Below are 25,239 nucleotides of genomic sequence, written 5' to 3' on the forward strand. Positions count from 1 at the left end.
TGGACATCCCTTCTCCTACCCCCAAATGAACTGTCCCAGATTTGTCCCAAACCAAAGTAAAAGACCGGTGGGTGCCTTCAGCCTACCTCACCCCTCCTTTTCACATTAGATCTATATTTTTTCAACCAGTATTCTTCCTTCTTTTGAATCTATCGATGAAGTCACCCTAAATAATACCGCAATCTTCAAAACATAAATGAAGTAATGGGTAAATCAGCTAACTAAAACTGCGTGGCTGCATGCTTTCATTTTTTGGAAATACAAGACCCCCGCCCCCGCCATTTCCTGGAGCCGGAGGACAAGATTCCGGACCATTTTTTCTTTTCGATTAAAAACTATAAAATGTGAACCCGTTTCATTAGCAAACACCAAAGACAACCAAGTTGCTAAAAGAAAAAAAAAATACAAGTATTTGCTGGGAGCACAACAAAATAGCAAAATTTAAAAAGTCAACGAGGAAAAGGAAGAATTACACCCTCTGCTTGCATAAGCTCATGTGGGTCTAGGGGAGGAGGGCTAAGGAGCAAGGTGGTGGGCGGTGAGAGGAATGACTATAAAATAACCACTCCTCCTTCCCCAGCCCAACGCCCTCCTCCCCCCCTCTGCCACTGCCACTGCCACCGCCACTACCACGCCCCTCCTTCCTCTCCGCCTTCCCCAAACTTCAGCCTAACAGCGGGTTAAGGCACAGGCCCCGCCCTATTGAAACCTCCGCGCCCAAAAACTGCAACTCCCATCGTACTCCAGGCACTCAGTCTCCGCCCCTCCCCACCAACCCAGCCAATGGAAAACAGTGGGAGGATAAGTGCGTGTATCCGGTGGCTTCTACTAAATATCTCAGGGGTGGGGGGTAGGGCTTTATCGAGTTGGGGAGGGGGCGGTGTAGTGGCTCCCCGCGAACTGCTCTCTTACCTTCCCCCGGAGAGGACCGTGCCCTCCTTCCCCATCCTTTTCCTAGGTAGGGTCTCCACCCCTCCCTCCCTCCCCCCCCGGCCTGTCACCTGCCCTCTCGCCGCAGGAGGTGGGACATCCTCGGGCAGCAGGTTGTGGCGTGCGCGCGCGGGGGAGGGCGAGGGGGCCGATACCAGGCGGCAGGCACACGGCGCTCCCGTTCCTTACACGCCCGGGCGCAGCAGCGGGAGGAGGAGGCGGGGGAGGGGATAGTGGCAGCCCGCCGTAGCGCCAGCAGCCAGCGCTCCCCCCTCCCATCCCATCCCTCCCCGCACCCGCAGTGAGAGCCGGCCGGCGGGCGGGTAAGCCGGGGGCAGGGCGGGTCCTCCCCGGGAGAGGGCGGCGGCGGGGGAGGCGCAGGGGGGCCGGGGCCGCTCCCCTCTCCCGCGGCTCTGGGCAGGCGAGAGACGGGCCTCCCTGCGGCCGCTGATGCCGCCTCCTGTCGCCGCCCTGCCTCCGCCGGGCTGGGCCGCGCGCTGTCAATCAGCGCGGGGAGCCGGGCTCGGGGGCCGGGCGGCGGGTGGGAGCCGAGCTACGCCACAGCCCAGCGGCGGCCATGCGCCGAGAGATAGGCCGTCCCTCTCTGCCTGCCTCTGCTCCAGAGCGGCCGGCCTTCCCCTCTCGCCCACTCCCTTCGCCTCCACCCCTCTCCCTGCTTGTTTTTCATTATATCTGTGGGATGAGCGGTATCTTAAATCCCCACCCCTCTTTCTTCTCCCCACCCATATGTATGTGTGTATAATCTATGCATACGTTTATATGTGTATATAAATGCATCTCTCTCTCTAGATATATATATACATAATCATTTTTCTTTACGTTTTTCCTCTTTCCTCACCCCCCTTTTTCCCCTCTTTCCCTTTTTAATGTATTTGTAAAAAGAAAACCTCCTTTCTGGGTGTTACTTTCTGTCCATTGGGTTGGGTTTCAAACCACGTTATATAGCTTTTTATGTTTAATCTTTTATAAAAGGATACTTGTCATAATCTTAAAAAGTGACAGACTCGGTCCATTGCATTTACCGTTCTGATGTAAGTGCCAAGCTTTTTTTTTTTTTTTTTTTCTCCAGATCAAAAGAAGGAACTATGGCTACGGAAGGAGGGAAGTCTTCAGATCCTGATTTTAGTAAAAAAGGCAAAACAGGTTCCCAGGTAATGTTCATCACACTCACACTTTTAGGATAACAGTCTCTATCTTTAAAGTGGCGTTTGAAATATAGCTTGTGTAAAAAAAAAAAAAAAATACTCAATCCACAATGAAAAGCCAAAATAGTAATACATAAAACATGCAGTGGGAATTGTCTAGCATATACCCTTTGTTATTAACAGTAAATGAAAAGATGCTCAACAGCTAACCCTCTTTAGGGAAGAGCTTTTGACTTTCCCTCATTTCCTCATTCTGTGTGAGCTATTTAGATTATTATAAATTCCTGTCATATATATTCCACATTAGTCATATATGTTCCACATTAGTAAGTTTGTATTGTCAGAAACATACTTTTTCCCCTGAATCCTCCCACTTTTTGTTTTTCTTTGGCTAGGACGCCCAGCCTTCTCCTCTGGCCTTGCTGGCAGCCACTTGCAGTAAAATAGGCACAACTGGTGATAATCAAACAGGTGGACAACAACAAATTATTATAGATCCAAGTCAAGGTTTGGTGCAACTTCAAAATCAACCACAACAATTAGAATTAGTAACTACCCAGCTTGCTGGCAATACCTGGCAAATTGTTGCTGCTGCACCTCCTACTTCTAAAGAAAACAATGTAACTCAACCAGGAGTTACTATTTCTACAAGTACAGCAACTTCATCCAGTGGTAATAGTGGGACTGCATCACCAACAAAAAATAAACTGGGAAATTCACCTGCCACCCCTGGGCAATTTCAAGTCATACAAGTTCAGAATCCAAGTGGTAATGTACAGTATCAAGTGATTCCACAGCTTCAGACAGTGGAAGGTCAGCAGATTCACATCAGTCCTGCTAACACCACAGCTCTGCAAGACTTGCAGGGTCAGATACAGCTAATTCCTACAGGAAATAACCAAACGATCATCACTGCTGCTAACAGAACATCTGGCAATATTATTGCTCAAAACCTAGCAAACCAAACTGTTCCAGTCCAAATTAGGCCTGGTGTATCGATTCCATTGCAGCTACAGACTATCCCTGGTACTCCAACTCAAGTAGTGACAACCTTGCCTATAAACATTGGAGGAGTGACTCTGGCATTGCCTGTGATCAACAATGTAGCAGGAGGGTCAGGGCAAATTGTCCAGCCCCAGGAAAGTGGGGTTTCCAATGGGAACCAGTTGGTGTCTGTACCCATCACCACTTCTTCTGTCAGTACTATGCCTGAATCTCCATCTTCCTCTTCCACCTGCACAACTGTCTCCACATCTCTGACCAGCAGTGACACTCTAGTCAGCTCTGTAGAGACTGGTCAGTTTGCAAGCACATCAGCCAGTGGAGAACGTACCACTGAAGAACCCCAAACATCTGTTACAGAATCTGAAGCCCAGAGCACTAGCCAGCTTCAGTCTAATGGACTACAAAGTGTGCAGGATCAGTCGAGCTCGCTTCAGCAGGTGCAGATACTAGGTCAACCTGTTTTACAGCAAATACAGATCCAGCAGCCTCAACAGCAGATTATCCAGGCCATTCCTCAGCAGTCATTTCAGCTCCAGCCAGGTCAGACTTTCCAGACCCTTCAGCAACAGCCTCTGCAGAATGTTCAGCTTCAAGCTGTGAGTCCAACTCAGGTGCTCATCAGGGCCCCAACCATAACGCCATCAGGGCAAATCAGTTGGCAGACTGTTCAGGTTCAAAATATTCAAAGCCTGCCAAACTTGCAAGTCCAGAATGCTGGGTTACCCCAACAGCTCACAATTACTCCAGTGTCTTCAAGCGGGGGCACAACTATTGCCCAGATTGCACCATTAACTGTGGCTGGCACACCAATTACTTTGAATGCTGCCCAGCTTGCTTCAGTGCCTAACTTGCAGACAGTAAGTGTTGCCAACCTGGGTGCAGCAGGTGTGCAGGTGCAGGGAGTTCCTGTAACAATTACCAGTGTTGCAGGTAAGAAATTTTTTTTTTTTTTTTTTACCACCAGTGCTTTATATTAAATTTTTTTTAAAGGAGTCAGCAATTCCATTTAGCATGGGCTGCACTTAAGTAGAAATTATATTCACAATTCTGTGCAGTTTTCCAATCTTTTAACTAAAATGCATTAAGTGTGTAACTCAACTAAAAATATTTCAGAAATGCAGTGTAAATTTTTTTTTCCATTTTAAAGCAGCAGTAGTAGCAAATGACACTACTGTGGGAAGGTTTTTAAGAAGTGCGCCTGCTTTCTAATTGATCTTTAGTATCTGCTAATTCAAAAGAAGCAAAAAATGACAAGCTGATATTCTGAAGACTTATTACTGCTGCTTTGTGGTTTTGCTATGGTTGTATGTTTTCAATATTTTGAAATTGAAATAGCAAGAACTGTACTAATAAAGATTGGATAAGAGAAGACAATTTACTGATTGTCCAATTTCAGGGCATTCATGTGCTGTACTGTTAAACCCCTTCCAGCTTTCTTTCTGTCTTTATAGCTGGAGTCTTCATGCAGATCACCCTTTTTGTTTCCAGTGTGCTGCTTTCTTATAAACTGTTCACTTGCAATGCCTTTGGGAACAGCTGTTTTCTAGTGCTGATAAACATGACTCCCAAGCTATTGTATACCCAGAGTTAACTAGTAATCTATTTATGGAGGTTCCTGCAGATCCAGCAATAATCATCTTTCTGTAAAGCATAAATATGCTATTAAAAGATTGTGGGTTTTTTTGGTTTTTTATAAATCTATTAGCAAATTGTCAAAAGTGCAGCCTTTAGCAGGCTGCTATTGGGGAGTTAGAGGAAGGTAGTTCATGATCACTTCTAAATTTAGCTTACAGCAGTCTTAGAATTGAAATGGTAGATTACTAGTACAGGAAGCGAACTATTCATTAACTGGCTGCAAATAGTTTTTTTTCCTCATTTATAGTAGGGCTCTGGTTTAAATTGATTTTAGCTCATAAACAAGACAATTGTCTATTTGCTGTATGTACAATATCTGTTGGCAGTGACATTACACTGCAATTCATGACAGTTTTTATGATCGCATACTCTTACAAGTAGGAATATTTTGCTTGTAACATTTGCTTATGGATAAACTGTTCTGCTAAGGTCTACTGTTAGAATTACATGTAAAGAATTTACCTTCACAGATGCTCCTTTCTGCTTATCTCTAGCCCTTTAATTTGCTTACTCACCTTTTCTTCTCTCCATAATTACAGTCCACTTTAATCATTCGCCCTCTTCTTCAGTAACTTTTCCCAGTTACTCCCCTCTCCTAATAACCCTGATTTTATTGTCTTTCCATACATAAACTATTCCAAATAACCACTCTTCCTTTACTACTTTAAGTCATTCAGCTTTTCTTTCTGCAGATCATATGATCTGTAGCAGGGTGGACACTTAATGGAGTAGAAAAAATGATATAAAAAGTTTGACGAGTGAACAAGTGTTTGGCAAGCTTAAAATTCAATGCAAAAAAAGTGCAGATTCGTGGATATAGGGTGCAGAAATGCAAGAGAAGTACAGGGCAAGAGTCTGAGGTGCCCCAGGCAAGAGAGTGCTCCATCTGAAGCCTACTTGATAGCCTGAAAGTAGAAAAACAAATGTGATAGGGCAGTGCTGAGAGCCAGAATATCTTCTGTAGGTGCATAAGAAGAGGAAAAACAAGAAGTGATCTCATCTGAAGTAGCTAACTCTGGAGGCCAGACCTCCAAAAAGAGATTATATGGGCCAATACAATAAAGTATACCCAGCCTAGCGTATGTTTTGGATGCGCAAGACTAGCACCCAATCCAGTAAGGAGAAGTGTGTCCAGAGTTTGCACCCTAATAAAGATGAATCTGATAGTGCTCAACGTATGCAAATTCCATGTAGAGAGGGTATTAGCTATTACTGCCTGATTCAGGAAAGTGCTGGGTGTCCAACACACACTACTCTAGCTCTAGAGTTAAATTCTCAATGTTAAAGTCAACTTGCAGTCGACTCTTGAGAAGCATTACAAAATGTGTCCTTCTTCGTTTTATCCTGGCTCTTGAATTTTCTGCTTGCAGTGGCAAAAAATAAATGTATATTGATTGGCTCAAAAAGAAGCACATGTTTCTTATGACACACCTAGCAATGAGTGCCTGATATAATAAACTGCAGCATGTGAAATTGGCACCTCAGCAAAATAACTAAAGCAAGTAAAATAACCAAAGCAAGTGTGATCAAAATGATGCTCACGTTGAGTGCTCGATGCAATAACCAGTTCAGACAGTACCATTTTGAGATGCAATTTAGAGCTTTTACTTATCTAGAGTTTATCTGGTATGTATGCGGAAAAGGACTCATAACCAGCATTTTCTGCTTTAGCTCCTCCCCTCTCAGATAGCAGGGAACAGTTAGGGAGTTGGTGAAGTTGTGGACAGAGCAGAGAGAACCTACTCTGTGATCCAACCCCCCCCCCCCCATCAGAAGGTGCTGCTTGCCTGAGAAGCCAGTTAGAGCACTCTGGATGATAAATCCTGGATAATGGAATTTTAACTAGGAGAGAGAGGGGTGATACACATACAAATTTCACCACAGTTTAAATCCTGTTTGCAGACATTGTGTATCATGATAGGGGCGTGGCTTTACTACTTCATGCCCTCTGTTCTAGCACTTGTATAAGTTCTGGCTGAATTCTGCATGTCTGCCAGGGGTCCTAGTGCACATACATCAAAATTTGGATTTACTTCTAAATTCTGCCCTTGGTATAAGTATTTGCCTATCATGATTTCTACATTTTGTTGGGTGTTCATCTTATCTAAGATGCAACATTTAAAGCTGCTAATGAGCTCCTTTTCATAGTAAGAGCCTTCAGATGCTGTAACCACATCACCTTTAAGAGCTGCAAGCCTTTTGTCAGAGAGGCTCAGATGGTTAGTCAAGCAGTGACTGCCAGGGAGTGAATCAACCATGAATGAATGGAGGGGAGAACTCCCTTCAGGTTGCAGAGTATTATATAACGAGTGATACTCTCCAAATCATCTGCAAACAGGCATTAAGCATTTCAATTCCTGTGTATATATAGTTAGGGTCCTTGCATGGCTGCAGGTTATGAGTATAGAGAAACAATCATGGACCACTCTTAGACAAGGAGTGCGCCATTAACGGTCTTTGCTGAACCAACTCGCTACTTATGTCTGTCACTGGTGAGGTCTAACAAATTCAAATTTCTAAACATATGCAAGAAGAGTTTCTCAATCTAGTCCTTAAGGAACATCATGATTTGAACACTGGCTTCCCTGGATCTATCAGCTGCTTTAATCACTAGACAGGTACTCCACTACACTGGAGACAATGCCTGCAAATATGTCTTGTGCATATTCACTGTGGCTATTCTGAAAGTAAACCTTGCAAAAGGCAAGCAGGCTTGGGTGATCCTTGAGGATCAGATTGAGAAACACTAGTGCAAATGATGTGTAGGAAATGATCATTTACCACTAGAAAGAAAGCTCTAGAAACATAGGACATGTTGTGAGACTTAGAGGGTAGACAGAAGAGTAACATGGTAAACAAATGGAACAACCCCATTGGTGATGGAGGCTAAAACAGTGACAGAATTGAAGAAAGAATGGGATAGGTACAGAGGATCCTTGGATGAGAGGATGTAGTGGTAAAGCCTGAAATTTGGTAGGCTATGTCATGTGGTATTGCATCAGGAATGAGCAGTGTAGGTGGGCCTATCACTTCTTGTTTGTTCTTCATAATCATCCCATATATAAACTCTCACACCTCCACACTTGGCAACCCTGCACCCTTGTTTACTCTTTCCATAATTCTTCCCCCACTCTCACTACTTTCCTGTGGAATCATTTATTTATTTGAGTTTTATATACCGTCATTCGGTAGAGCCATCACAACGGTTTACAAAAGTTTACATTTTTCTTAGTTGTGTAACAGTAAAAACAATTTGAACAATATCAGAAATAAGCATATCAATTCCAGAGAGCATTATTAGGTTGGATGAGGAGGGTATGCAGGTTCAGGGTGAAGAAAATGTATTAAGAGGTTTACAACTGAGTGTTGAGTTGGGATGATCAGCCGTCTGAAGGTCAATGTAGAATTTGCGGAACAGTGTTTTTAGGTCTCTTTTTGAATGTTTTTAGGTCGTGTTGGGTTCTCAGGAATTTAGGTAGGGTGTTCCAAAGTTTAGGTGAGGCAATTGAAAAGGCTCTTTCTCTTGTGGTTGCCAGATGCGCATCTTTGATAGGGGGAATGTTTAGGTAACTTGAGTTATTAGAGCGTAGGTTTCTTGGAGGATTTTGAGGGATTATGTTTAGGGTGTTAAGACCTTGATGATCATTGTTTAGGATTTTTCTGGATTATGGGCATTGATTTGTAAGCAATACGTGCAGTAATAGGGAGCCAGTGAAGTGAGGTCAATATTGGTGTTATGTATTCACTTCTTCTTTTTGTTCCAGTTAGGACTCTGGCAGCTGAGCTCTGCAGTATTTGGAGTGGTTTGAGGGATGAAAAAGGTATTCCAATTAGTAAGGAGTTGCAATAGTCGAAGGTGGAGAAGATAAGAAGTTGTAGTACAGTTCTGAAATCGTAGGGGTTGAGAAATGGTTTCAGGTGTCTTAGGGTTAGAGTCTGTGGTATCTTTCTTTAGTTTTATTTGCTATGTGGTTCTTGAAGGAAAGTTCTTTATCAATGATAACTCCGAGGTTCCTGGTGTGATGACATCACCCACTACTGTGGCTAAATACATCCTGCATGAAAAATGACGTGTTAGTCTATAAAGAAACTGATCAAAAAAAAAAAAGGCAACAGACTTGCTTACCATAAATAGGGGTAGATTTTACAAATTTGCGCACATGCATACTTCTGTTCGCGCACCAGGCGCAAACAAGAGTACGCGGGATTTTAATAGATATGCGTGTATCTGTTAAAATCTGGGATCACGCGCAAGGCTGTGCAACATCGGCAGCCTGCGCGCAGCCTGTCTCCGTGCCCTCTGAGGCCGCTCTGAAATCGGAGTGGCCTCAGAGGGAACTTTCCTTCCACCACCACCACCCCCACAGTTTGTCCAAAACTGTAGAAAAACCTAGAATGCTTCTTGACATGCATAGTATTTCCCACCTTGTTGCCAACTGCAACTCTTCTGGACTTTTTCAGAAAGAAGCATTATAACTCTGTGCTCCAGTCCACATATGGTCCTGTCAGATCTACATGATGTAATAGTTGCACTCAGTATGGGAAAGGGCTTTAGAATTCAGAGTTTCTCCTTCAAGAGAATGTCTCCCAATAAGGGGACTAATGAAGAATATAAGTATTTACTCCTGCATGACCTATTATGGTTTTAAGTTAGTATTGAGAGCCTCTCCTATGGCTATTGATGTATACATGCTTTCATGGTTGTGGAGCTCAGGCCTTTGACTCAGATGTCTTGCAGTTATCTCTCTTTAGAGAAGGTCAAAAAAAGTGAGTTCTTTTCTGTTATTTCTTTTTAGGCTCTCTTCACCCAGACAGGGCTTAAGGCCTCACCCTCTAGAGAAGACGAGCATAAGTCTCATATAACAAAACCAGCACCAGGGATTGGTTCTTGACCAAATTCAGAGGAGAGAGCCAAAATCCCAGTCCCTCTTCTGGGAAAATTTCCATGTGAGGGGAATTTGATTTTTTGGGTTCTCTGAATTGTAAAGTAAGATTTCAAATTGCACAGACTCATTAGCCATAAAGAGCACTGAGGCTTATGCAGCACCAGAATCTACTTGAGTTGGAAATCCATCCTGCAGGTCAGAGCAGTCAAACATGTCCTGCTGCAGAGGAGAGAGGGAATCTTATGCCAGGTACTTCTAGTCCTCCAAAAGACAGGAGAATATTGCTTTATTATGGACCTAAGGTACTAAAAAAAAATATTGAAAATAGGTTCAGTATGGTTACCCTAGGTTAAACAAAGGAGATGGGTTATATTCTCTGGATCTAAAGAGGTTTGTACATACAGCTTGGAAGTATCTCAAACTTGTATTGGGGAAACATCACTTCCAGTACCACATTCTGACTTTGGCCTAGATCAACACTACAGGAAGTCCCAGAATGTTGTGTGTGTGTGTGTGTAGCATTTCTGTATGAAATGGGAGTTTGTATTCCCTTCTTGGATCATTGACTAGACAAGAGCACATCTTGGGCAGGAGCAAATTTAATCCATGCATAACATCATCTGGCTGCTTCAGTCATAGGGTTTGTCAACCACCTCAAATCCTATATGAACCAGATATCATAGTTGGGATTTATAGCAGCTCTGCTAAACATGATGCAAGCCATGGCTTATCTCCCCAGCAGCAACACTGATGATATTATTTTAATAATGAGGTCTTGAATGAGTAGATGTGAATCTGTTACACATTTGGATAATAGGACTAGGGGGCACTCCATGAAGTTAGCAAGTAGCACATTTTAAGACTAATTGGAGAGAATTCTTTTTCACTCAATGCACAATTAAGCTCTGGAATTTGTTGCCAGAGGATGTATTATTGCAGTTAATGTGGCTGGGTATAAAAAAGGTTTGGAGAAGTCCATTAACTACTCATAATCAAGTTGACTTAGGGAATGGCCTCTGCTAGTACTGGCATCAGTAGCATGGGATCTTCTTAATGTTTGGATACTTGCCAGGTTCTTTGTGGCCTGGTGTGGCTTCTGTTGGAAACAGGATGCTGGGCTTGATGGACCCTTAGTCTGACCCAGCATGGCAGTTTCTTATGTTCTTATAAAGTGGCTGCAATGGAAAGAGTAATTCGAGTCAGCATATCAGTTTCCACAGTTAGAACATAAGAACAGTTATCTATTATCCAAGAGTAAATAACAGATTCACATTTACCTGTTCTAGACCTCTCATGATTTTAAAGACCTCTATATTATATCCCCCCCTCAATGTCTCTTCTCCAAGCTGAACAGCCCTAACCTCTTTAGCCTTTCTTCATAGGGGAGCAGTTCCATCCCCTTTATTATTTTGGTCACCTGTGGCATGTCTGTATATGAAACAAGAACGATTAAATCCTAAAGTCTAAGTGGAACCAGGATACTTTGGGGAATCCATGAGAGCATATATCTTACAGCAGCCCAGAGATTTTCTGTATTGGTGGGTCTTCCTGTCCAGAATTCACCAAATTATTTTAACTACAAATGCTTCCCTCTTGGATTAGGGAACTCATCTGCCAGGAGAAAAGATTGTACATCAGCCTTAGAGCTATTAATACTCTAATGATTTTTGGTCATTGGCCAAAAATGTCATCCTCGTTCAATCGGCTATTTGGATAATAATGTTCCTCTTGAACTAGCAGGGAGTAACAGACTCCACCCTCCTGCATTGGGAGACTGTCACGGTTTGGCACTGAGCCATCTTTCACAGGATGATCATAAGAGCTACCTACCTGGCAGAAAGACAGTATCCTGGCAGGCAGCAGTCATAGTCTCTAGATCAGAACGTGGCAAACTGTCAAGGCAAAAAGGGCACTTGTGGTTTTGACTTGTGGTCTGCCTAGTCAAAATCTGTTGCCTGACATGTAGACCCACAGAAAATATATATATATATATATATATATATATATATATATATATATATATATATATATTGAACCAGCATTGACTCATATTGCAGAGAGATCCTCAGCCTGTCACAGACTCTTCCTTGTGTAGGATATCCCGGAACAGTATAAATCTGCAGAAGGCAAACTTGCTGTGTATGCCTTAACCTTTCATTGAGGGATGGATCTTCTGTACATGTATCTTATTCATATGGTAGCTAACACCTTAAAACTGAGAGAGCAGGAAACTTACAGCTTTATTTTGGCCAAAACAGATTTGATTCCCACTTCTTCATGATTTGTTCCTATCTAAACCATTTAAATTGTGAACTTCCTTAATTCTGATCACTTGCAACATTGCTGAACCTAAATATCCAGTCCGAGTTTTGCAGCCTGGATGTTGAGGGCAACATAATACAATCTCTTGGTTTCACAAAAATTTGTAGAACTTTTTTTTTCTTATCTAGAAAATAATCCTCCAGGAATTCATGGATTTAAATGGAGAAGGTTTGCCATGTAGTATGAAGGCATGGTCCTAGGTCTGGTCACAAAAATGATTGCATGTGTTCTACATCTTTCAGAGACTGACCTAATAAAACAACTATTGGAGGTCACCGCTGTGTTGGTGCTTTTTGCCCACTATGTAGAAGAGTCCCATTTCTGTACAGCCTCTTGTCAGATGAATGTGAAGCTTCCTATCAGACCTCTCATTGTATCATAAGACATTAATGTGGCTCTTACTTAGCTGATGATTCGAGCCTTTACACCAAGGATGGACGATTCCAGTCAAGTTTTCAGGACATGCGAAATGAATATGCATGAGATGGATTTGCATACAATTGAGGTAGTATGCATGCAAATCTGTTTCATACATATCCATTAGGGATATGTGGAAAACCCAATCAGTTGGTGGTCCCCAGAATTTCTCACCCCTGCTCTAGATTCATATGAGGTCAGATATCTGACCTAGAAGGTTGTATTTTTTTTTTGGTGCCGTTAATGTCAGCACACAATTGGTGAGCTTCAGGCGCTAGTGACATACATGCAATATTCTAGATTTCATCATTTGGCGCTCCAGACAAATCCCAGGTTCCTGCTTAAGGTGGTGTTGGATTTCCACCTTAATTATTCAATTGCTATTTTATTATTTTTCCCTAACCACTTCTTAAAGGTGAAAAGGCTCTTTTTTTTTTCCTTGAATACAAGACGGCTGTCATTGTCTGCTTGGAGCAAACTTTAAACCCAAGAAAGTCCTCTCAGTTTTAAGATACCTGAGAGAGTGGTGATAAAGTGCACCACTTCTAATTGAATAGCAGGTTGTGTTTCCTCTGTTATTCCTAGGCAGATATAACTTTAAGAGGGGCATATTAAGGCACATATTAGGCCATGGAGGTGTCAGTTGCTCACCTAAGGGCAGTGGTGATTTTCTCTCAGCTTACCAACCTGGAATCATTTTTAATTTACTGGCTTTTCCTCATAGGAGAAAAAGAGGAAGATGGAACCTGCCACCAGCCCCAACAATGGTGCCTTTTTAAAAGAAAACTACCACTGCCTAAGATTTTATCTATTGAGATTTGCAAGGCTGTGATGTGGAATTGAATCCTCACATTCACATCCCATTATTGTCCAGTCCTGGTGTAATAGTAATTTTGGACTATTGAATCTTCACAGCCTCTTCTGAGGGGTAGATCTTAATTTTGTTCCTCTTGGAGACCATTATATAATTTTGGGATATCGTTCCTATTTAAACAAAGTTACAACATAGGAAGGATTTTCCCCAAGAGAGAATATTTCCTGCTCATAAGCAATGTTTTGTCCCTCCTTTCCTCCCCCCCCCCCTTTTTTTTTCCTAATTAAAGTCAGCTCTTAGCTAGGGATTTCCAGGTGTATGACTTTTTTTTTTTCTCAGAAGATATAAAGTTTTAGTAGCAAGTGTTTGTTTGTGAAGACAGCAGCTCATGAACATAAATCTTCCTCCCCCCCCCCCCCCCACACACACACGGCAGATGTTCTCCCTTCATTCAAAGCTGTAATATGGAACGGAGAGATGCAGGGTCATAGCTGCATGAAAACTGCTTTACATGAGCCTTAATAGGCTTTTGTACTAATTCAGAATCCATTTGGTGCTGAGTATGGATACTTGGATCAGGTGGGTGACTGAAGAATTATTGTCGGAAAATACATCTCTACATGTGAGCCACTTTGCTTTGTCTGCAAACTATCTGCATTATAAACACCTATAGTCTGGCTCTTGTGTGGTCCTTTGCATTTGTTTTATCCAAGCACTGCTTGGAAACTTCAGCATACTGTCATTTTGGTCAGTGTTTCTTAAATCAGTTTCATTGATTCCATATCCAGTCATGTTTTCAGGATATTCTCTACAAATGTGAAAGAGAAACTTGCATATAATGGGGCTCCAGTGTATTAAAATATCCACAATTATGCATGAGAAATTTGCATATATTGGAGACCCACTATATGCAAATTTAACTTATGGATATCCTAAAACTTGACTGGTTTGGGCTGATTAGTAATTTTGCATTCTAGAAAAGTGGTGAAGTATAAAAATGCATTGTGGCTTAGTCGTGTGAAGCTCTGATCTGGTTCTGCTTTTTTTCTTCATTAGAAAACACATCTTTATATAATTAGCTTTTTTTTTTTTAAATTGCACACTTAAATATATAACAGTCCCCTGTTAGATTCCCGATTCAAGTTTTCTGCTTCCCCAGGCAACTGGGGATGCTTCGGAGGCAACATTCACAGCCCCTTGGGGGTGGGGAGGAAGTTGGGGCCATTGCTTAAAAGTTACACCTAATGGCTGGATTTAGGTCCCACAGTTGCAGGGTTCTGGAAGGAGCCCTAGTGCATGGTCCCTAGCCAAGGACTGTAGCTGAAGTGATGCGGGAGGAAAGGGATCTAAAAACAGGAGAGAAAATCCCTGGATAGTTGCAAATGAAGTGTTATGGCATCAAATCCTGACTTGCAGGGCTAGGGCTTCCATTAGGGAAACTAGGCAGTCACCTAGAGTGCAAAGAGTTGGGGGAAGGGGAGTTGGCAAAATCCCACCAGTATGAGGTCTAGAGGGGTGCCATACCAGTGAAATATACTGCCAAGGTCCTGGAGGCACTGCTGTAGGTGGGAGGGAGCACTATGCTGGAGCTGTCACCAATAGATTAAGTTGGGGGCGGAGGGGGTGATTAACCAAAGAGTTTGCCTTTTGGTGCCGATTAGGCTTGCGTTAGACCTGCCGGCCTAGGCTCAGATTTGAACTGAAAGTTCAGAGAAATAAGAGGAAATTGCTGGGTCAGTTATATCATGTTTACTTTATTTCTATCTGCTTAGTTGACCAAAGATATTGCTTGAAGATGCATGGGCATTAAAAAAAAAAAGTGATTTGCTTGACAGCGCCCAATGGGGAAGGGGGGGAGAATACGATATTAATGAAATAAAAACAAAGATTACGCACACTTAACCTCTGAATAAATGAAGTGAGAGCAAAATGCTCATTGGAATAGGGATCTGATTCATAACCCATCTGCAGATTTTGATATGTTTATTTTTTAAGACTATAAAAACTTATAGAAGACACTGTCAATTTATTTTTCAGGATAAACTATGTACCTTTGTGAGTGCATTCTTTGTTTTATACTTTATCTGCAGCTTGTCCTTGTTGGGCGTACAACATTTTAATCTTGAATTGAGCACCTGTCTTTCGAAGTTTTATTACCACCCAAGTACAGCTGTGTAAACTTAAATAAGGGAGGATGAGGTGACATGCTTAAAATCACAATGGAGAGAGCACATCTTGGCCTTTTATAAATTCAGATTTTTCCTGTTTTATAGCTCTTAATGACTACGTTTGTCTTTATTTTTGATTGAGGATCTTTGTTTTTCCTCTACAGTGACTTGATTCACCTGTATAACAATGAGAATTACAAGTTCTTGCCTTGATACTCTTATTTGAAACCTTTTTTTCCTTATGCAATAAAATGTGTAAATTCCCTGTTTCTTGAGACACAATAATGTACAATGGAGGAGCAATAGTAAGTGAACCTCTAGTTTCCTTACCACAATTATTTGGCTAATTAGTATCTAGTTCTTAAATATTTGAGTAGCAAGTAAACTACCATGCAGAGTATTTGCATGATTGAGTTTGGGCACGCTGTGCTATATGAATGCCCAAAAGGTTTTGAGCTTGATTTTCACCAGAAATTAATGGGAACTCATCATGATCAAAAGAAATTTCAGTGGGCTTACAAAAAAGAATAATTTGTTGTTCATCTGTTGGAACAGGCTTACAAGACCTTTTTCTAAACATTTAGGGCTTTGTCCAACAGACAGTATGCAAATGGAAAAAGCTGACAATATAATGAGTCTACCCAGGAGCAGTCATCTTGCCAAGATCAAACCAGGAGCAAATCTGAAAATCATCCAGAAAGAAAATCAGACTAATATCTAAAGATCTGGAAAGCCTCTCTCACTGTTATGGTTAATGTGAGGGTTCATGTGTCAACAATCGGGGTGTGGGGGGAAAAGTAAATGGGAATGGTGTTCATGGGAGGATAGCTAGGAAGAACCCACTGATTTCTAAAAAGAACATGGTTGCCATCTTGGGTAGTGAAAGAGCATCTAGATGACCTGCAAGACTTCTGGAATAATGTTATCTGAACAAATGAGTCAAAAATCAAACTTTTTAGTTACAATAATAAATATTTAGTTCAGCAAAAAACAAATACTGTCTTGCAAAATAAGAACCTCATCCCAAATGTCAAACATGGTGGTGGAGGTATCATGATATGGGACTGCTTTGCTGCATCAGAACCTGGATGGCTTGCCACATGAATTCTGTCTTTATATCAGAAACTTTTGGAGGAGAAGGTCAAACCATTTGTCTGTGAGCTGAAAGAGGATCATGCAGCAAGACCAAAAATGCTAAACATTCAAGTAAAACTACAGAATTGCTGAAGAACAGATTGGCTACTCCAGAACACAAGTCAAAGTGCAGTTTTCCTATGGAAATGTTGTGGCAAGAACTGAAGTGAGCTGTTCATTCAAGGAAGCCCTCAAATTTCACAGAGTTGAGAGTTCTGTATTAGAAGAATAGACCAATATTTCTCAAAGGTGATGAGACTAATGGCTACAGGAAACATATTTTGTTGTGTCTGTGGACCCTTGGGCTGAGGAAAGATTGCTGCTACCTGCAGGGAGGAGCCCTGCAGCTTCACACTATGACAGATATACCCAGGCGAAGCAGAGACCAGTCAGGACCTTCACCTATGCCAGCTTACATTCCCCTTGGGTTGAGTCTTTGGTTGCCAGGGCCTGCAGGACCTAGGTGGGGTCTCTGCTGATAGAGAGAAGGTCCAGAGTTAGCTAGGCAGCGGTCAGGTGGATCCAGGCAGTGGTCAGAGGCAGGTGGAGGTCAGGTGTAGCCAGGGTCCAGGCAGAGATCAAAACCAGGTATCTGTTCAGAGGAGGAGAAAAGGGATGGATAGGCAGGTGGGCAAAGTTAAGAACAAGCAGGACAAAGACTGAACACAGGGAAGCAACATGCACTACTGAGAAGTAGCTGGACCTATTGCTGAGGCATGAGAGAAGACCAGGGAGAGCCTTTTATAGGGCTTGGTGTGTGAGGTCAGGGGCCATTCAGGCCCTTAAAGGAATGAGGTTGGGCGCGTGCGTTCCTAAGGAGGAGCACGGCTAGATGGGCCTGGCGGTGTCCTGCTGTGTGCAGAACTGTCAGCATTAGGACAGCCCAGCTGGGGAGGTGAGTGTGGCAGTTTACAGGGGCAGCTTGTAAACCAGCAAACACAAACAGTACACCCCTTAAACCTCCTCCCTGAGGCCCTGGGTTTTCTGGGCTACTGTTGATGGAAGTTGTTAAAGAGGTTGGTGTTCAATATGTTGGAAGATGTCTCCCATGAGTGTTTTTTCTTCTGGGCTATAGTTTTTCCAGGAGATTAAATACTCAACTTTTTTCCCTCTCTGGAAGGAGTCCAGGATCTCTTGAACTTTGTATATGTCGTCATCTCAGTCAGCAGCAACTTCCTGAGGTTCAGGTAGGACTCTGTTGGGCCACAAAAGCACCACTAGCTTAAGCAAGGTCACATGAAATAACCACATTAAAAGGTCCATAATGTGGTAGCCTTAGTTGATATGTGACGGGGCCCACTTGTTGAAGCACAGGGAATGGTCCAATAAAATGTGGGGCCAGGCGCATAGAAGGAAGTCCATAGGTGTAAGTTCTGGGTACTCAATCAAACCTTTTCTCCCACATTGAGCTGAAGGGCTGGCCTTCTTCAAGCATCTGCCGTTGTCTTGGCTTGAGCGGTGGCTTTCTCAATTAACTGATTGTTCTGTTCCTATAGTTCATGTAATTCCTGGGTGGAGAGTTGAACCACTAGTGAGAACACTGAGACAGGCAGTGGCAATGGTTTGTTTTCCATAGACCAGCTGGAAGGGCGAAGAGCCAGTGGCAAACCGCCAAACATAACATTTTTTTTTAAATTGCATTTTAAGTTATTTACACAAAATAACATTATGAATGGAAAATCAGATGATTCTTTTAACATTTGCAATAATCTCATGCAAACATAATACAATCAGCAATAATACTATGTTCATACCATCCTTTTTATAATAAGAAATTAGGGAGGCAGATACTAAATACATTTCAGAGCGAGCAAATCTTAGGTAAAAAGAAGTAATGGTGTCTGAAAAAATGCCTACTTATGCCTTCTTTGCTGTCGTTGTAGCTGCTGTATGTGAGTCAATAAAGAAACCAAGTTGGGATGGTTCAAAAAAACATAAACTAAGTTTTGAAATTTTACTACACACTTACAGGGGTAGTGAATAACAAATTTAGAGCAAATAGTTAAAGCTTCCGTCCTCAATTCAATAAACCTTTTTCCTCCTCTCCTGTGTCGACCGAGTAATATCGGGGAATATCCATATTTTTTGACCATAATGTTTTTCAGATCTTTTTTGGAAAAACATTTTCATCACATTATTTTTTTTCTGTAGCAAAGGCAAAAGTCACAAAAAAAACTCCTCTTGTAGTGACTGGATCCTCCATTGATAGTTCTAGTAGATCAGAAATATTCATCTGCACTTGGGGTTCTTCCTTCTCGTGGTCTGCCTCGCTCTTCTTTTGTGGTAGGTAATAGGCCTTTAAGATTAAAGGCAGTGCCTCTATGGGCATTTTTAAAACTTCAGTTATTTCTTAAACAAATCAATTAGCATTTGGGGTATGACCGGAAAATTGAGGACCCTGATATTTAAGCTGCGAAGAGTTCTCTATATTTTCTACTTTTTTATTTAACACAGTCTCATGCTGAATCACAAGTTGTTGGTAACTCTCAATATTCTTGATTTTCTTATCCATTTCAGACCATTTTTCATCTTGAACTTCGTCTTTTCTCATTCTCTATACTTTTATTTGACTCCTCCATGCAAACTTTTGACAAATTCTCAATGGCAGCCATTGCTTCCCAGAGGGCTTCCAGTATTATTACCGCTGGCTTCACAAGAAAGGGGGTTAATTCTTGTATTGACTCTCTCCCTTTCCAGCTACAGTGTCCCGTGCAATTCTCTGCGGCGGAGTTTCGGGGATATCTCTCAGCATCGTTCCTCCCGCTTCTGTCAGGCTCCAACCTCCTTCCATCTCCTGGCTTGACTGCGAACATTTTGGAGTTGACTCCCGAAACTCACTCTCTTGCAGGGGTGGGGATGACGTCTCAGGCGCTCTGGGGCTCAGCGAGATTTCTTCTGTCTGAGATGGGGACATTCGCTCCACGCCCCCATCCACTGTGGCACTTGCTCCCGGCTGGTTCGGCATTGGGGTGAAGAAGGCAGGAATAATGCTTTGTCGTTCTTCCGGGGAATCCATAACTGCCTGGCTCTCACGGAGTTGGGCCTTACATTTTGTATGCGGCATTAATAAGTTAGAGATCTAATTTCAGAGGAAAATGTAGAACTTAAACAGAGCTGCCTTATTCCACGTCTCATTCGGTCGCCATCTTGAACTCTGCCAAACATAACATATTTGAAACCCTTTTTAGAAGAAGTCATTTAAGTATAAAACCATTGTTGTGGACCTATCATGCAATTTGTGGAAAAATCACTAGCTGTCAATTTGGATCAAGGGAAAGAATGTGTGTAAAAGATTTAGGCCAAAAATAGATATAGAAAAGTTTAAAAAAAAATGTATGTACTCAAGTCTGCAAGCAATTCTGATGTAGCCAATGTTAATGTTACTGATCTGATCAAGTAATAATTGTCTTATGAGCAAGTTACTCCAGAGTGCTTCATTACATTGCATGAGAAACACCAGGCTGCCTGGTTCTTACAAATTTAATATTAAAAGAAAGTAGTTCTGAAGAGTTGTGCATAGGCAACAAAAGTTTAGGTGAGAAGTTGAGGCTTTTATCAGGAAGAATTAAAAAACAAAAACCAAAAAAAAACCCTATGAGCTTCTGCAATACATTTTACAATATTTAAAAAAAAACAAACTTGTTGGTTTGGCATATCTGATCAGGAAAGAAATCCCTGCTTAACTTCACATACACTTAGGCAGGTCCTAGAGCAGAAGGGCGAGCATGAGTCCAAGAGTATGCTGGGGTTGGAATAGGCAGCAGACTGGAGATACCAGGACTAGGCTAAGGGTCAGGGCAAACAACAAGCAAGTGTAGGTTCAAGGCAATGGTCTGATCCAAGGTAAGAAGTCAGAACAGGAGATTGGGCTGAAGGATGGATGAGGGCAAGTGGCAAGATACTGGACAAGGCTAGGCAAAATAAGGCTAGAATACAGGAACATAGGAGCAACTTTCGCTGCTCTAGGCAGGAGACCCGTTGCTGAGGCACTCGTGGTCCAGAGAAGCTAGTTTAAATAAGGAAGTCCTGTAGATGTTGTCTGGATGGACTGGGACCAGGTTCCCACCATAGGCCCTTTAAGTATCAACACTGTGTGCGCACGCCTAGGAGATTCCTCAGTAAGAACAGCATGGCAGTGAGCGGGTGCCATCCCTACCACAAGTGAAGTCCGTGATGCCATGGGGTGAGGGCAGCTGGTCACGAGCTTATCCTGTGGCTGGCCAAACGTAACACCTTCCCAGAGTTTGATTTGTGAAGGTATAGCCATGTTTCCTTTTTTTTATCAAAAGAAAGTTGATAAGCTGCAGGAAGCACTGCCAATTTTTGTCAGCAATAAAAATAGTGATGAAAACACCAATTGATGGATTATCAGGGTAGTCCCAAGCCAAGCTTGTATTGTTGTATAGTGTCCCTGAATTAATCACGCAAGTTAAGTCGACACACTCTCCATTGGATTATGCATAGTTTTCCCACTGACATGTTTGTTGCTGAGTTGTTAAAATCTCTGTTGGAGGGGTCTGTGCTGGAGCTTTTAAAGAGAATCTGTTCAGCTAATTCAGAAGGACCCTAGATTATCAAAATTGGAATTTTCTAACTTTTGCCTAATTTATTTCCCATCTGTTGGCAACATTTTGGAAAAGTGGTAGACTCAGAAGCTTACTTGGCTGAAAATGCTAGCCTAGATAAATATTAATATGTTTAGGAAACAATATAGTTCTGAGACAGCGGCGTCAGTATTTCCTACAGTAGGTGTTTGATTAAGAGTATTTTGGGTTGCTTATACAGTTAGACATTGCTGCTGCGTCTGACTCAGTAAACCATGATATTCTGTTGGCATGCCTTCAAGCTACTGGTCTATCATCAGCTGTTCTATAATGGTTTAAATCTTCCCTGTCTGGATAAAAACAGATTAGACTTGGAAGTTTACATTCTTTCTGGAAATCTTTTAAGGTCAGGTGTCTCTCAAAGATCAGCTTTATCATCCATCCTTTTCCCCAAATGGTTGGATATAAACCTTAAATTTTGGCCTCCCTAGGATTGGAATATCGTATGTACGCATGTGAGTTAAGTTTTATACTTGCACAGGTACAGTGCTATTCTTATGCAACAATTTAATCATTGTTTAGGAACTGTAGAAGTCAGGCTGGAAGCAAATAAATTCGTTTTTAAATTTAAGAAAGCCTGTGGTTCTCAAGATTGGGAGGGAGCCAGTGTTAAAGAATTTAAGCCAGGTAAACTTTGGGGGATTCATTCCCATTGTCTCTGAAGTTTGGGACTTAGGTGACCTTAGACTCACAATTGACCTGGAAACCACCCATAAGAGTGGTTGAAAAGGCAGCCTCTCCTTAAACATAGGATGAGCCGACAAAATGAGAGATCAGATATGGATCTCTGCAGTGTCATGCAAAAATTTGTCCTGACTAAGTTGGACTATTGCAAAGCAATATAAAGAGTATATTTCCCCAGTGCTGGTGAAATTACATTGGCTACCTTTCATGTCATTATATGAAATTTTTGTATACTGCGCGTAAATAGGTGTAACCAAGCGGTTTACAAAGATAAAACATTCATAAGAGGTAACTTCTCATATATCATTAAAAACTAATAAAACAAACTTACATAAAAAAAAGGTATAGCATGAGGCTGTTAGCCTGACAAGGTGATAAAGTCTCAGTTCAGCTATCTAACTTTTTAGCAGTTCTAGGCCAGACAGAAGAGCCATGATTTCTCTACTCTTCTAAATGTTAGATTCTGCCCTGATATCAAGAGGGGAGGGTATTTCACAGAGCCGGAGCTTGGTAATTGAAAGAGGTGTTTCTAGTGATATCAAGCCTGATGATTGGGTGGTGGAAGTTGAAAAACTAATTTCTGGGAAGATCATAATGTCGATCCGGAGAATAGGGAATTATGTTTTTGGATCCATAAGATGGAATTCCAGAATGAAGAACATGAAAAGTGATATACAAAACTTTGACTTTAATGCAACAGTGGATAGGTAGCCAATGAAATAATTGTAGAACTGACACATGCTCAGATTTTTTTAAACCAAAAATTTCCTTAAGTATGGTTTTTAGCCCCCATATACCAGACATGAGACTCAGATATTTTAGAAATTTAGTAAAATGTTTATTATGGTAAATAAATGATAGCCAGTTATAGCCGAAGTGTCTGGAAAGGATAAGCGTAAACTCTCCAAATTATTGGGAGCCCTTAGGTAAGGATGAACTTATGTCACAATCTTGCAAGGCTTATATGGATTTTTTTCTAGTTACCTTTTGCCAGTATTGATCATTTCTAAATACTTCATTCTGGCTTGGCTTCCTTTCCCTAGATCACCTGCACCCAAACTTTCATTCTCTCTTTCGTGTCCAAATGTTTGTTCTCCTTCTGTACAGTCTTCCCACAGCTTGTAGGAAGACATCATCGATCATCTCATCGTTATCTGCACTTTCCTTCCTCGTTGATCTCCACGCAGACCACGCATATAGGACCGGATTTTAAAAGCTCTATGCGCGCCGGGCCGATTCCATGTTTGTTCGTGTTTCATCCCAATAAAAATTATTTTGGAAAAAAAAAAAAGGGGGCGGGGACGGGGCCAGAGACCTGACACTTCGGCCATTTGCCGCTGTGTTGGAGGATCACGTGCTAGCAGGGTGCCGGCGCGCGCAACTTGCGCTTGTCTGGAGGCAGGCGCGAAAGGTAAGAGAGAGATCTGGGGGGGAGGGGGGGTTTAGAATGTGGGAAGGTTAGAAAAGGGGGGGAAGGAACGGGGGAAGGCAGCGGGTGTCGGTGTGTGCAGGATGCACTAGTGTGCACCCTCTTGCATGCACCAACCCCCGATTTTTATAACGTGTGTGCATGTTATAAAATGGGGCGTTGACTTAGGCCCATATCTTGAGGTTGTAATTGGCTGCTTTCCTTACAGCACACAGCACGTATTTGACATGTGCTAGCACAAACAAGTTAGGGCCTAACTTAGCAGTTAGAATTATGCGTTCAGCAGCAATGCTCTGAAACAGTTGTAGGCGTTTTGGGCCTTCAACAAAAGAGAGGGGAAAGGGGAGAGTTACAGTAGTCAATTTGTGATACAATAAAAGCATGAATTATTAGTAGTGTGAGATCATGGCATAGCTATCCAGGATATAAGAATAGTAATGTACTGCTAGCTTCCTTTTGGTAAAAATGAGTGAAACATAGTGATCTTCACTGCTTTTGACTAGGTAACTTCTTTTCACCACTTTAAAAAAAACCCAAAACAATTGAGAAACCATTGCTTGTGCAGTTTCTGGATTTTCCAATTTGTAACCACACTTCTCTTATTCCTGTTGTCTGATAACAGGGATGAGGGGAGGGATGGAAGGATATTGTAGATTAGGGATCCCCAAATAGCACAATTTTCTGGCCTGCCATAATTTTCCTTCTGGTGGTTGGATCTGTCCCTCAGAAGAAGTGTTTTTGCTCCTTGGGGGGGGTTACCGCCTTGGGTACAATGGCAGCAGCAGGGTGATGGGGTTCCCTGGGCCCCACCAGCGAAACTGGAATTCAACAAGAGAAGCTGGCAGAATTTCCCAGGCCCTGCCAAAGGAAGCAGAAGAAGAGACAACAATGGAAGAAAGGGGAGGTGGCAGTCCCATCAGTGGATCTGCGCACTGGAAACAGAAGTCAGACCCTGCAGTGCAGATCAAGGTGGGTGTGGGCTGAGAAGGTGAAGGGTAAGTGATGGGGAGATGAGGGAAAAGTGAACAAAGTTAAGCAGTATAACGAAGGAGCAGCAATGCCCAAGAATACTGCAGGGCATTATGAAGGTCATTTATGAAATACAAAACATTTTTGGTGTTGGGATTTTTGTACAGAGCACGTAGTTAAATGTTAAGTATTTTCTCTTTGACGTCCTTTTGAATATTTAGTATTATCGTCAAAAAAAACCAAGAAAAGAGTGCTTCATTAAGTCTTTAAGTAATAACTTTTTCTGTATTAATTTAAAAATGTAATTACTTAAAGATGCAGAATTTTAAATATTTTGAGAATTTCCCTAGAAATTCACTGTAAAGAGCGTCCCTTTCACTCGCTCTCCCTACTCCCCTGGCCACTTTGCCCCCTCAAGCCCCAACTCCTCCTCCACCTGCCAGGATGTCTCCCCTCCATCTCCAGGCTCAACCCCTTCCACTCTATTGCCAGTCCCAGAGTTTGACCCCATTCTCACTACTGCCCCTCACACAGGCTCCCTCTGTCCCTCCCTCTCTCACTCACATGCTCCCTCTCTTTAGTACACATGCATACGCTCATACAGGTTTCCTCACTTGCACACACACTTCCCCTCATACAGGGTCCCTCTCTCTTGCATACACACCCACACAAGCTCCCTTTCTCTCTCACGCATACACCCTCACACAGGCTACCTATGTCTCTCTCACGCACACCTTCACACAGGCTCTGTCTCGCACATACACAATCCCTTCACACAGGCTAGCACACTCACATACACACGATCCCTTTTTCATACACACGAGCTCCCAATCTCTCACATACATACACACTCCTTCACAATCTCCTCATATAGCCTCCCTCTCTCTAGTACACATACACCCTTATACAGGCTCCCTCACTCTCTTGCACACACATCCCCTCATACAGGGTCCCTCTCTTGCATACACAGGCTACCTATGTCTCTCTCAAGCACACTTTCACACAGGCTCTCTCACACATACACAATCCCTTCACACAGGCTAGCACAGTCACATACACATGATCCCTTTTTCATA

At 42.3% G+C, this 25,239-nt stretch overlaps 1 protein-coding gene across 10 annotated transcripts in view; it reads left to right on the forward strand.

Moving 5' to 3' along the window:
• The first annotated feature begins 783 nt into the window (after nucleotides 1-783).
• Nucleotides 784-25,239, forward strand: part of SP4 (Sp4 transcription factor) — a 118,615-nt gene continuing 94,159 nt past the window's right edge. For 4 of the 10 annotated variants that reach the window (XR_003854525.1, XM_029589057.1, XM_029589058.1 and 1 more), the window contains exons 1-3: nucleotides 1,337-1,679; nucleotides 2,021-2,102; nucleotides 2,492-4,031. Coding sequence is in view for 9 of the 10 variants with exons in the window: in XM_029589057.1 (XP_029444917.1) it covers nucleotides 1,381-1,679; nucleotides 2,021-2,102; nucleotides 2,492-4,031 (1,921 nt within the window). In the remaining variant the exon portion in view is untranslated. Of the gene's footprint in view, nucleotides 806-863; nucleotides 959-1,045; nucleotides 1,254-1,335; nucleotides 1,680-2,020; nucleotides 2,103-2,491; nucleotides 4,032-19,174; nucleotides 19,396-25,239 lie in introns of those variants that run through there. The other 6 variants (XM_029589054.1, XM_029589055.1, XM_029589063.1 and 3 more) reach the window with 5 other exon arrangements.

Source organism: Rhinatrema bivittatum, chromosome 2 (genome assembly GCF_901001135.1).
Source record: "Rhinatrema bivittatum chromosome 2, aRhiBiv1.1, whole genome shotgun sequence".
Lineage (NCBI taxonomy): Eukaryota > Metazoa > Chordata > Amphibia > Gymnophiona > Rhinatrematidae > Rhinatrema > Rhinatrema bivittatum.